Genomic DNA, 12073 nt, shown 5'->3' with positions numbered 1-12073 from the left:
TCACCCAGGCTAAAACTAGTCTAAACCCAGTGTTTGATGTTTTATCCCATAGTTGCAATTCATTGAACACTTCTCTCTAACCATCTTGATATCTTTCTAATGTGATTATCTTCCGTCATTTCTTTCCTTATTTTAGGAAAACATGGAGAGACAACTTTTAAATCCTCAATGCGTGATCATAGACTACAGCAAACCTGAGGCAAGATTTTTTTTGGCTGTCTGCATTTTTGTTGCCATATATGCCATTAGCACCAGAAAAAATTGAAGCATATTTATAAAGAGACAGACACTATTTGGTATTGCTAATCTTAGAATTCTGATGGTCTGATTGAAACATAAGTGTCTCAAGTTCATCTGGCTGGTGAAACATATTTAGCTGGAATTGACTGAATGAAGAAAATACAGAAGTCTCTGATATGAAATGCCAATGGTTCTTGTTGGAACTTTGGCAGGAAGAAAGCTGGTGAGAAAGGGAGAGGAGAATTTTATCTCGCTGAGCTTGATGCATACAATTTCTATTTGACTTTCTACAGTAGCTACACTTTGAAGTTTCTATCTTGACATTGATTCAAGCAGTAAGGTCATTTCTGAACTGAACATGCACATAATAAACAACCTGATAACCAAATGGACCTACCTTCACTGACCCAATATTGCTATGAAGCTCCAGTAATGACTCTGAAATGTGCTGAAATATCTCTTTTCCTATTCCCATGCCCCCTTTTCTCCTCAAGTCATTGACTTATACCGGGCTATGGTTCGTGGGTATAACAGCTCTCTGTTAATTATATTTCTTCATGTGTAAACATGAGCAGTGAATGACAATAGACTCTTTCCCTTGCTTAAAGCTATTTATAGTATACCCATGATCGCAACCCTCCGATGCTGAGATCAGCAAACTGAATATAAACCTTGGTTTAAAGCTCAGTACTGTGCCACGCTTGGCATTTTAAAAAAATTCTTCTTTCAGGCAATGTGGGTGTTGCTGGCTAGACCAGCATTTATTGCCTAACCCTAATTGCCCTTGAAGATGGCAGTGAGCCACTGTCTTGACCTGCTGAAATCCATGTGGTATAGGAACGCCCACAGTGCTGTTAGAAAGAGTGTTCTGGGATTTGAAGGAAACCGTGAAGGAATGGTGATATAGTTCCAAGTCAGGATGGTGTGTGGCTTTGAGGGGAACTTGCAGGTGGTAGTGTTCCCATGCATCTGCCGCCCTTGTCTTTCTAGGTGGTAGAGATTGCAGGTTTGGAAGGTACTGTCAAAGAAACCTTGGTGAGTTGCTGCGAGGCATCCTATAGATCGTACACACTGCTTTGTCAAGCTTCTTGGTTGGAGCTGCACTTATCCAGGCAAGTGGAGAGTATTCCATCACACTCCTGACTTGTGCCTTGTAAAGGCAATGGGGAGTCAGGAGGTGAGTTACTCACCACAGAATTTCCAGCCTCTGATCTGCTCTTGTAGCCATAGTATTTGTATGGCTAGTCCGGTTCAGTTTCTGGTCAAGGGTAAACCCCCCAGGATGTTGATAGTGGGGGTTTCAGCGATGGTAATGCCGTTGAATGTCATGGGGAGATGGTTAGATTATCTCTTGTTGGAGATATTCATTTCCTGGCACTTGGATGTCGTAAATTTTACTTGCCACTTAAGCCTGAATGTTGTCCAGGTCTTGTTGCATATGGACATGGACTGCTTCAGTATCTGAGGAGTTGCAAATTATGCTAAATTGTGCCATCATCAATGAACATCCCCACTTCTGACCTTATGATGGATAGGACATTGACAAAGCAGCTTTGGAAGAACTAGAAATATAAAACAACATTTCTTTCAAATTATCATTTTACTAATTTTCACAGTATCAAAGGTTAGATATTCCGAAATTAACTCAATACATAGTATGGGAAACATAGCTTTTAATATTGTATTTATTTTCAGGCCCTGTGTGACGACAGTGATGAGACTAGCAGTTAACTATTTTAAACCCTTGAAAAAGAAGAGAGTGGATGGTGAATGGAATTATGCATTGTTTAATAAGTCAATTGTATTCACCTTAATATTTTATAAATTTAACCTTTCGCTCTTGAAAATTCTCCAGAGTGTAAAGTGTGTCCATGCCGGTATATTCCATTTTACTCTAATGCAGACTCTAATTGATCTGCTGGCAGTGCCAGACTAAATATTGGTAACATTTAGGTTTTTTTTTGACAGGAAATGAGGACCTAAGAGAATATATTTTCCTTCATTTGAGACTTACTTAGTTATGGGTACTCAGCGTAAAAAAGAGTGAATTATAAGTCATGTTTGTGTAGAAGGCAGTGAATTTTAAGAGCTGCTTATGAAACACGACAAGAAAATGATATGGTTTTGACCAAGATTTTCTCTTGGTTTTTGATCTGAGTCAGAAAGCTCTTCTTAACCAACTCATTACGTATTTTACTAAAATAAAAGCAAGATACTGTGGACGCTGGAGATCTGAAATAAAAACAGAAAATGCTGGAATAACTCAGCAGCACTGGCAGCATCTGTGGAGAGAGAAACAAAGTTAATGTTTCAAGTCTGATATGGTGACTCTTAGGAACTGAAGAGAGGTAGAAATGTGATGGGTTTTATGTTGTTGAAAAAGTGGTCAGGTGAAACAAAAGGGAAGGTCGGGGATAGTTTAGAGGGTGGGGCAGATTTAATACCAAAGACGGCATGGAACAAAATCAAAGGGAGTGGTAATAGTGGTAGTAGAGAAACAAAGCATTGGTCCAGAGTAGGTGTTAATAGCAGAATAAAGGCCAACTCTGTCTGAAAGCAAAAACATGAGAACAAGATGCAAACTGACATTTGGGAGGAAAAAAATTCAAAATGGAAGACAGAGTTCATGGTCTGAAGTTATTGAATTCAGCGTTGAGTCCAAAAGTCTGTAAAGTGCCTAACTGGAAGATGAGGTGCTATTCTGTGAGCTTGCATTGGGCTTCACCGGAACATTGCAGCAGGCCAAGGACAGAAATGTGAGCATGAGCATGAGAGCAAGATGTGAATTGAAATGGCAAGCAACCAGAAGGTTGGGTTCATGCTTGTGGACTGAGCAGAGGTGTTCTGCAAAGTAGTCAACCAGTTTGCATTTGGCCTCCCCAGTCTAGAGGAGATTGCATTGTGAGCAGTGAATACAGTAGACTATGTTGAAATAAGTACAAGTAAATTGCTGATTTATCTGGAAGGAGTGTTTGGGATCTTTGAGGAGAGAGGAGGTAAAGGGGCAGTTGTTGGTTTCATGTTGTTGTTTTCAGATAGAGCTGACCTTTATTTTGCTACTAACACCTACTCTGGACCACTGCTTTTGTTTATTTACTATTATTACCATTCCCTTTGCCTTTTGTTCCATGACCCATTTGGTATTTAATCTTCCCTGTCCTCTAAACTATCTCTGACTTCCCTTTTGTTCCATCTGGCCCTCCCCCCTTTTTCAACAGCATAAAACCCATCACATTTCTACCTCATGTTAATTCAGAAGAAGTCATACGGGATTTGAAACATTAAATCCATCTCCACAGACGCTGCCTGACCTGCTCAGTTTTTCCAGCACTTTATTTTTATTTCATTATATCATTCATTGATTTTATCCCCTGCATAACAAGTGTATGCTGCATTGACCCCTTACTGCAAGAATTCACTCAATGTTCACGACTACTTGTGATAGTTGGCACCAATGGACCAATACCCCAGCATGAATAGGAGAGGAGTGTCTGGCCCATCTCCCGCACATCCGCCCTCACGTCTTCTCCTCCCTCCCAGAAACATGATAGGGTCCCCCTTGTCTTCACTTATCACCTCACCAGCCTCCGCATTCAAAGGATCATCCTCCGCCATTTCCGCCAACTCCAGCATGATGCCACCACCAAACACATCTTTCCTTCACCACCCCCCCCCCAGCGGCATTCCGTAGGGATCGTTCCCTCCATGACATCCTGGTCCACTCCTCCATGACCCCCTACTCCCAACCCCCACCTACGGCACCTCCCCATGCATACGCAAAATATGCAACACCTGCCCCTTTACTTCCTCTCTCTTCACCGCCCAAGGGCTCAAACACTCGTTTCAAGTGAAGCAGCATTTCACTTGCATTTCCCCCAACTTAGTCTACTGCATTCGTTGCTCCCAATGCGGTCTCTACATTGGAGAGACCAAACGTAAACTGGGCGACCGCTTTGCAGAACACCTGCGGTCTGTCCACAAGAATGACCCAGACTTCCCTGTCGCTTGCCATTTTAATACTCCACCCTGCTCTCTTGCCCACATGTCTGTCCTTGGCTTGCTGCATTGTTCCAGTGAAGCTCAACGCAAACTGGAGGAACAGCACCTCATCTTCCGACTAGGCACTTTACAGCCTTCCGGACTGAATATTGAATTCAACAACTTTAGATTTTGAACTCCCTCCTCCATCCCCACCCCCTTTCTGTTTCTTCCCCCTCCCTTTTGTTTTTTCCAATAATTTATATAGATTTTTCTTTTCCCACCTATTTCCATTATTTTTAAATCTATACCTTTTATGCCCTTTTAGTCTTATTTCACCCCACCCCCACTAGAGCTATCTGTACCTTGCGTGTCTTGCTCTCCATTCTTAATTAGCACATTCTTTTAGATAATATCACCATCTTCAACACCTCTTTGTTCTTTTGTCTGTGACATCTTTTGGTTATCTGCACCTATCACTGCTTGCTTGTCCCTACAACCAACCCCCCCCCGCCGCCCAACCTTAAACCAGCTTATATTTCACCCCTCTTCTATTTTTACTTAGTTCTGTTGAAGGGTCATGAGGACTCGAAATGTCAACTTTGTTCTTCTCCGCCGATGCTGCCAGACCTGAGTTTTTCCAGGTATTTCTGTTTTTGTTTTGTATTTCCAGCATCCGCAGTTTTTTGTTTTTATAATAGGAGAGGAGTGATAAGTGTAGAAGATTGTAAAGAGAAGCATGTTTTTAAATCTCCTAATTACTTCAGATATGGTGACATCAAAGAATTTTCAAATATCCCCTTCAGTCTGACCTGTAGTTGAGGAAAAAATAACAGTTGCCAGGCAACTGCTTATGACTTGAAAAAGCTTGAAGAGCCAAGGTTAATGAGACTAATGTTCTCCTGTTACCAACAGTTATTTGGAATCTCTAGTGTTACTTAAGTAGGACTCAGGCAGTGAAAGAGCTGAATGAAGCTACCATCTCCAGTTGTATTTCCCTAGTCAACTGTACCAGTCAGATCTTGCGCCCTTTGTTAAACACTGTATTGCTGAAAAAGGCATTTTGTCAAAGCTTTTCATCTTGCACATGTCAGAACAAGGTGCAAGAATACCTAAGTCGGTGGAAGCAACAACTTTATACTGTATGAGAAGAGAATTCTGATTAGTTGGCAAGTGGACTCTGGTAGAGGTGTTGCCATGGAGAATGCACCAGTTAATGGCGACTGGCAGGTAACGGCTAAACATTGTTTGAAATTTAAAGTAGGCAGCTTGACTCTGGTTAAGGCATTTCCCTGAGGAATGAACCAGAGAATAGCTATCATTTATTTTGTTTAGCTGAAACAGACGTAATGTGTGTACATGTTCTTTCTGTCCGCAAACAATAGGGCCATGTGTATTAATATATATAGCTTCCAGTACATGCAAGTACACCACTCTAAGCCTGGCTGACAATCTTAAATTGGCTGTCAGTGTAACTTTTAGCACACTGAGTGTTATTTCGCAAATGTTGTCTAGTTGTGGAATCGCATCTAATGTTGGACACCATTTTGAGCTTTGCAAGGATGGACTGGCTGAGTTCGGTCTGTACCTTGCCTGTTGCAAACAGAGGACGGGACATGGTATTTGCTACAATCTCAGTCTTTGGACTGTACAGCCTACATACCTGGCATCACATTGGTACTGAAATTCATATACCATGTTACTCATTTCTGTGATAGGCAAAACGTCTTTTTGGCTTGACAGCAGCATCCTGTTAGTGGTGAATACCACTCCTATTGCTACTGCATAGTAGCAGCATGAAACAGCTGGCTTCACTTGCTCAAATTTTTGAGACACCTTGCCCTTCAAGGGACTGAGCACTTTTCAGGGCTGAAAATGACAACCTTGGGCCCGTTCATGAGTTTGCGTGATATACAGCGTGGAATGATCTGATCAGGATTGCAATTATCCTGCAGGATGTCTTTGATGTGCCCTGTTTCAGCATCAATCTTGGGCACAATTTACGAGGTTACTGATAAGGCTAATCTTATAGTATGGAACTAAGAATCCCAATGTGTATATTGACCAGTGAAGGTAGGCTTGCAGTAGACCATGGTAGAGAACCCCCTGGCAGATTTCTCAACTAATACACCAAGGAAAGAGAGGTCATTTGACGGCTCCATTTGCCAATGCTTGGCAGTTAACTGTCAGTCACCATTAACTGGTGCATCCTCCATGCCAACACCTCAACCAATCAGCACTCTATTCTCATACAGCATAAAGTTGTTGCTGCCCCTGATATTGGTAATCTTGTGATTGTCCTGATAGATGCAAGATGAGTATCTTCAACAAATCCTTTTTCAGCAATACTCAAGTTCTGTACTACCAAACTGTATCTTCATCTGCAAAGTCTCCCTGTACATGCTCTAGTGCCATGGCGATATTTCTTGAGCTCTCCATTTTCACACTGCTTTCAAGCAGTAATGAATGGAACCATGTGACTCAATGACATACCACTAAGGATGTCAATACAGAATGATGTAGGGCAGTTATTTGTAATACCAGAGATTTTTCTTTTCACTAGTCAGAAAAATTTTAGCTTTTGTTGAAAAGCCTACTTTGTAGTTTAGTTTACATATAATGAAGATTAAATAAAATGATGAATTATCATTTGTTAGCAGTAGTTGAAAAAATTAATCCAGCTAAGGACACTTCCCTTGTTGTCAGTTGTGTTTGAAAAGTTGTTTTATGCCTAACTTAGATTGTAAAATCTAGGCTGTTAATTATTTCCAATTGTTAATTGTTACCTGTTTACCTATACAAGTGAAGTAAGCTTGTGAGTGGACACCATTCAGGTGTAGATTTACACTACAATTGTAGAATTGATACAAAGCAACTTTAGCTTTTGCAGTTTCCGAACCAATGCACATTGGTGACACATAGATTTGATAGACTGTGATCTCCTGGAGAAAATAAAAAATACCTGTAAAAACTCAGCAGGTCTGGCAGCATCGGTGGAGAAGAGTACAGTTGTGCTTGTTTGTCCCAACAACCACCCCCCCACCCTCCCCCGCCCTTAAACCAGCTTATATTTCACCCCTCTCCTAATTTTACTTAGTTCTGTTGAAGAGTCATGAGGACTCGAAACGTCAACTGTACTCTTCTCCGCCGATGCTGCCAGACCTGCTGAGTTTTTCCAGGTATTTTTTATTTTTTGTTTTGGATTTCCAGCATCTGCAGTTTTTTGTTTTTATCCTGGAGAAAATAGTCTTGCTTTTGTTTCACTTCAGAGTTGATTCAGGTCTTCACATCTGGTTTAGTGATGTGAAATGGTTTCAATTTTGCGCTAACACTAACCTTGTGAAATATGAATGCATTATTAGTAAAGTTTCCATTTACTAATTCCGTTTACGGTGATCCATCAACAGAACTGATATGCTTCTGTTAATCCTTTTGGAAAAAAGTAGAAACAGAAATCTGTTGTGACAAATATATTAGCATTGTTGTAAAGCACCATTTTGACCAACTCTGCATTGTACAAAAACAAATTTTATTGGCCAAAATAGAGTGGTAAGAACATGAAGCAAACACCACACCAGTACGATATATGTTCTCGAATTATGCGGTATGAAATGTACCATAAGTTTGCATGAAGCTTTTCTGGCTGCTTATTACAATGCAGTCTATAAACAGAAGGATGATCTGACATTGGTAAAGGGCACAGTGTTGTCAGCCTTAGTCAGGGAATAGAATTTCAGCCAGGTCATCAGATGTGGCGCCCTATTGAGCTTCCAGAGTAATGCGATCGGTTTGAATCAATAATGTGGTATTGGTGTTATTAGTTAAATGGTAAGGATGGAGATATGTCAATTAGGGTCTGTGTTCTCTCTTGCATTTTGTGAGGTTGATATTTATGTAGGGCTATTGTTTGATCCAGGAGTTTGTGTTTCCAGGCAGTCTTTGAAAATGCATGTCTAAAAATATCACTTTTTAAAACTATGATAAAATGTGTTTTAAAAAGCCTGGCTTAATATCTACTGATTTTCTTCATCAAAAGGTAGTTTGAGGTTACAAATATGATGTTTTGGGTCTAGGTAGAACTCCTGTATAAAGCAGTAAACAATGAAGTAATCTAACTGTTAAACTAGTAGTCCTATTGATTTTGTCCAGATGTATCAGCGAACACTGTACTGGTCATTCTGCTTTTCTGATATCAGTAAAAAAAAATTTAAAATGTTGATTGTCATTATACAAAGAATTTGTAAAATCCTTATCTGTAAAATTAAGAATTTGCTATTATATAATGCTTTCCACAATCTTGGCAATCCAAAATGCTTCAGTACCAATTAATTCTTTTGAAGCCTGGTCACAATTGGAACTTAGGAAATGCAAATTTGCCTACAGCAAGCTCCCACAAACGGCAAAAAATTAGGTGCCTACATAATTTGTTTTATTGATGTTGGTTGAGGGATAAATATTGGCCAATAGGTGAGGGAGAACTATGAGGGCAGATGGGGTAATGTCTGATCCAAAAGCTGGCACCCACAATAGTGCAGCACTCCTTCAGTATTTCATTGAAGTATTGGACTAGATTTTGTGATCAAGTTTCTGGAGTGGGGTTTGAATCCATAACCTGGCTCAGCTACGAGTGCCAGTACTGACCAGATTGACACTAAGATTAAATCCGCAACTCATTCATGCAAAGTGTAGCCTTGGTGAAGTTTGAAGTGAATGTTTAAACATAATGTGAATATGATTTTTTTTATTCGGTACACGTGTTTCCATGCTTTTTTTTCTGAGGAAGACATTAATTTGAAGAGTTAAATCCAGCATTCTGGAGAACTTGGCACAATTTGGTATCCAGTTTGCAAATGGAATCTGTACCTCCTTAACCTGCATTTGTGATTGATTTCTTTCAGAAAAAGAAAAAGTTTTGAGATGTTTTGAGCAGTTAAGTAACTCCAGCAAATGGATTGTGATGCAATTTACAAATAATCTCCCCATTTTGAAAATATAATTCTGAAGTGGAAAATTGACCTTCAGAGGAAACTTAAACCCAGGGAGAATGCTTGTGTTTAGAGTACTCCTGAATGTCATTCAAAAAGCACTTGTCCTGTCATTTCAGGCCTTTCTTCCTTAGCATCACTCCATTGTTCTTACTCATGACAAATGGTTGCCACTGCCTGGAGCAATTGATGGGCGTCGCTACTCTAAATTGACTTTGAAGCCAAACCCGAGATGACCGACTCTCGGGAACAATGCCACAAGTAAAGTGTGTAGCATGCCTAGTCAGATTGCATGTTCTCCTATGACTGGGTGATTCTAGAATATCACTCAACCGATAAAACGAATGGAACTGCTAAATGTTCCTCCCATTCAGTGGTACCACCAAAGCAGCTATGGAGGGGAAGAGACCTCAAGCTTGGTCTCCATCAATGCAGGAAATTTGATGGGTTTTATTTTTAATGATTTCAACTATTCACTTAGTATTATAGAACTTGAATATTGTGGAAAACAGAGACATGATGCTGAAGCTTTTTGTCTTGCACTCATCAGGTTAAACAGAAAAATGCCAAACTTCAAACCATCACAACAACTTATACTACAGGAGAAAAGGGGTACTGGTTGGTTGGCAAGTGGAATCTATTTGGCCAAGGCATTGCCATGGTGAAAGCAATAGGCAACTAACAGTTCCCCATGCTTCTGAGTTATTCAAAAAAGACACAAACCATATTCCTTTTGTTTGCAGAGAACGGATCCCTGCGAGTGAACATATGTTGCTTCTGGCAAGCATAAATGAGCCGCGATCGTATAGCTCCATGCGCAGTAAGATTGGCTTATCAGTTACCTTGTAAATAGGGCCCTAGCATTTGCTCAACTTGCAAATTTGAAGCAGAATAGAGCTTATCAAAGCTATCCTGCAGGACAAAGGCTGTCCTGATCAGATCATTGTTCGCTGTGTGTCATGTAAACTCGCGAATAGACCAAAGACTACCACTACCACTTTTCTAGGGTAACCTCCAAATTACTCTAGAAAGGCAAAGTATTTCAAAAGTTTGAACAACAGGGTACGTGTTCCATTTCACGCTGCTTCTATGCGGTAGCGATGCGAGTGGTATTTTTCACTAATAGGATGCTGCCTTAAGTCCAAAAAGATGTTCTGCCTACCACACAAGTGAGCAATGTCATGTATGAGTTTCAGTGCCTGTGCAATGCCAGGTATGTAGGCCGTACGTCCCAATGATTGGCTGGTTGCATCAAAACAATAAGCTCCTTCAGCTCTTCATAATAGGCAGAGTACAAATCGTACTCAACCGGCCTGTGCTTGCAAAACCCAAAACAAAATGCTTACTGTTAGATGTTGTTCTGTGACTGGGCAGCACTTGCTGAACAATTGAACAATCCTGAGTATGGTAATAGCTACAGTAACAATCAATTTAATATAAGCAGTCTAGCTCGTAATGTGATTCATTACACTTGCTAGAAATGACATACATTCATATGTAGGGATCCATTCTTGCAACCAAAAGGAATATGTTCAAGCTTTTGCCTTTTTTGAATTACCAGGAAGCATGGGGAACCTGTGGTTCCCCTTTGGCCGAGGCGTTGCCATGGAGAAAGCAAAGTCGTCTTGCCAGCCAATTAGCACCCCTTTTCTCCTGTCATATAAATTGTTCTGAACTTGAGCATTGCTGAAAAAAGAGTCATGCCAAAGCTTTTCGTCTTGCAGTCATCCGGACACTTCACAAGAATACCAATGTAGGGGGAAAACAACAATTTATACTGTATGAGACAGTGTGCTGATTGGTTGGCAAGTGGACTCTGGTAGAGGTGTTGCCATGAAGAATGCACCAATTGATGGTGACTGACAGCTGCTAAGTGTTGTTCAAAATTTAAACTAGGCAACTTAACCCTGAGATAAAACAAAAAAACTGCGGATGCTGGAAATCCAAAACAAAAACAGAATTACCTGGAAAAACTCGGCAGGTCTGGCAGCATCGGCGGAGAAGAAAAGAGTTGACGTTTCGAGTCCTCATGACCCTTCGACAGAACTTGAGTTCGAGTCCAAGAAAGAGTTGAAATATAAGCTGGTTTAAGGTGTGTGTGTGGGGCGCGGAGAGATAGAGAGAGAGAGAGGTGGGGGGGGTGGTGTGGTTGTAGGGACAAACAAGCAGTGATAGAAGCAGATCATCAAAAGATGTCAACGACAATAGTACAATAGAACAAATAGGTGTTAAAGTTGGTGATATTATCTAAACGAATGTGCTAATTAAGAATGGATGGTAGGGCACTCAAGGTATAGCTCTAGTGGGGTTTTTTTATTTTTTTTTAAATAATGGAAATAGGTGGGAAAAGGAAAATCTTTATAATTTATTGGAAAAAAAAAGGAAGGGGGAAACAGAAAGGGGGTGGGGATGGGGGAGGGAGCTCACGACCTAAAGTTGTTGAATTCAATATTCAGTCCGGAAGGCTGTAAAGTGCCTAGTCGGAAGATGAGAACTTAACCCTGATTGGTCAAGGTATTGCCCTGAGGAATGGGTCAGCGAATTGCTGTCACTTATTTTGTTTAGCTGAAACAGGCGCAATGTATGTACATGTTCTTGCTGTCTGCAAACAACAAGTCCTTGTATATAAATATATGTAGCTTCCAGTACACGCAAATATGGCACACTGTGAACCCGAATGACAATCTTAAATTGGTTGTCAGCATAATTCTGAGCACTCTGAGGAATATTTAACAAATGTTGTCCAGTTGTGGAATCACATCTAATATTGGACACCGTGTTTTGAGTTTTGCAAGCATGGGCTGGTTGGGTACCTCAAAAGTTTTGAGATGCCTTTGAGCAACAGTTGACCCTAGCTGTTTCACACTGCT

At 40.5% G+C, this 12073-nt stretch overlaps 1 protein-coding gene across 1 annotated transcript in view; it reads left to right on the top strand.

The window, feature by feature from the left end:
• The window catches only part of uba6 (ubiquitin like modifier activating enzyme 6), a 136205-nt gene that overhangs the window by 48808 nt on the left and 75324 nt on the right, over nucleotides 1–12073 (top strand). The window contains exon 11 of the mRNA XM_041186377.1: nucleotides 137–199. Within this exon, the coding sequence (XP_041042311.1) occupies nucleotides 137–199 (63 nt within the window). The remainder of the gene's footprint in view (nucleotides 1–136; nucleotides 200–12073) is intronic.

This window comes from Carcharodon carcharias, chromosome 4 (genome assembly GCF_017639515.1).
Source record: "Carcharodon carcharias isolate sCarCar2 chromosome 4, sCarCar2.pri, whole genome shotgun sequence".
Classification (NCBI taxonomy): Eukaryota; Metazoa; Chordata; class Chondrichthyes; order Lamniformes; family Lamnidae; genus Carcharodon; species Carcharodon carcharias.
This window is presented reverse-complemented; position numbering and strand designations above follow the sequence as displayed.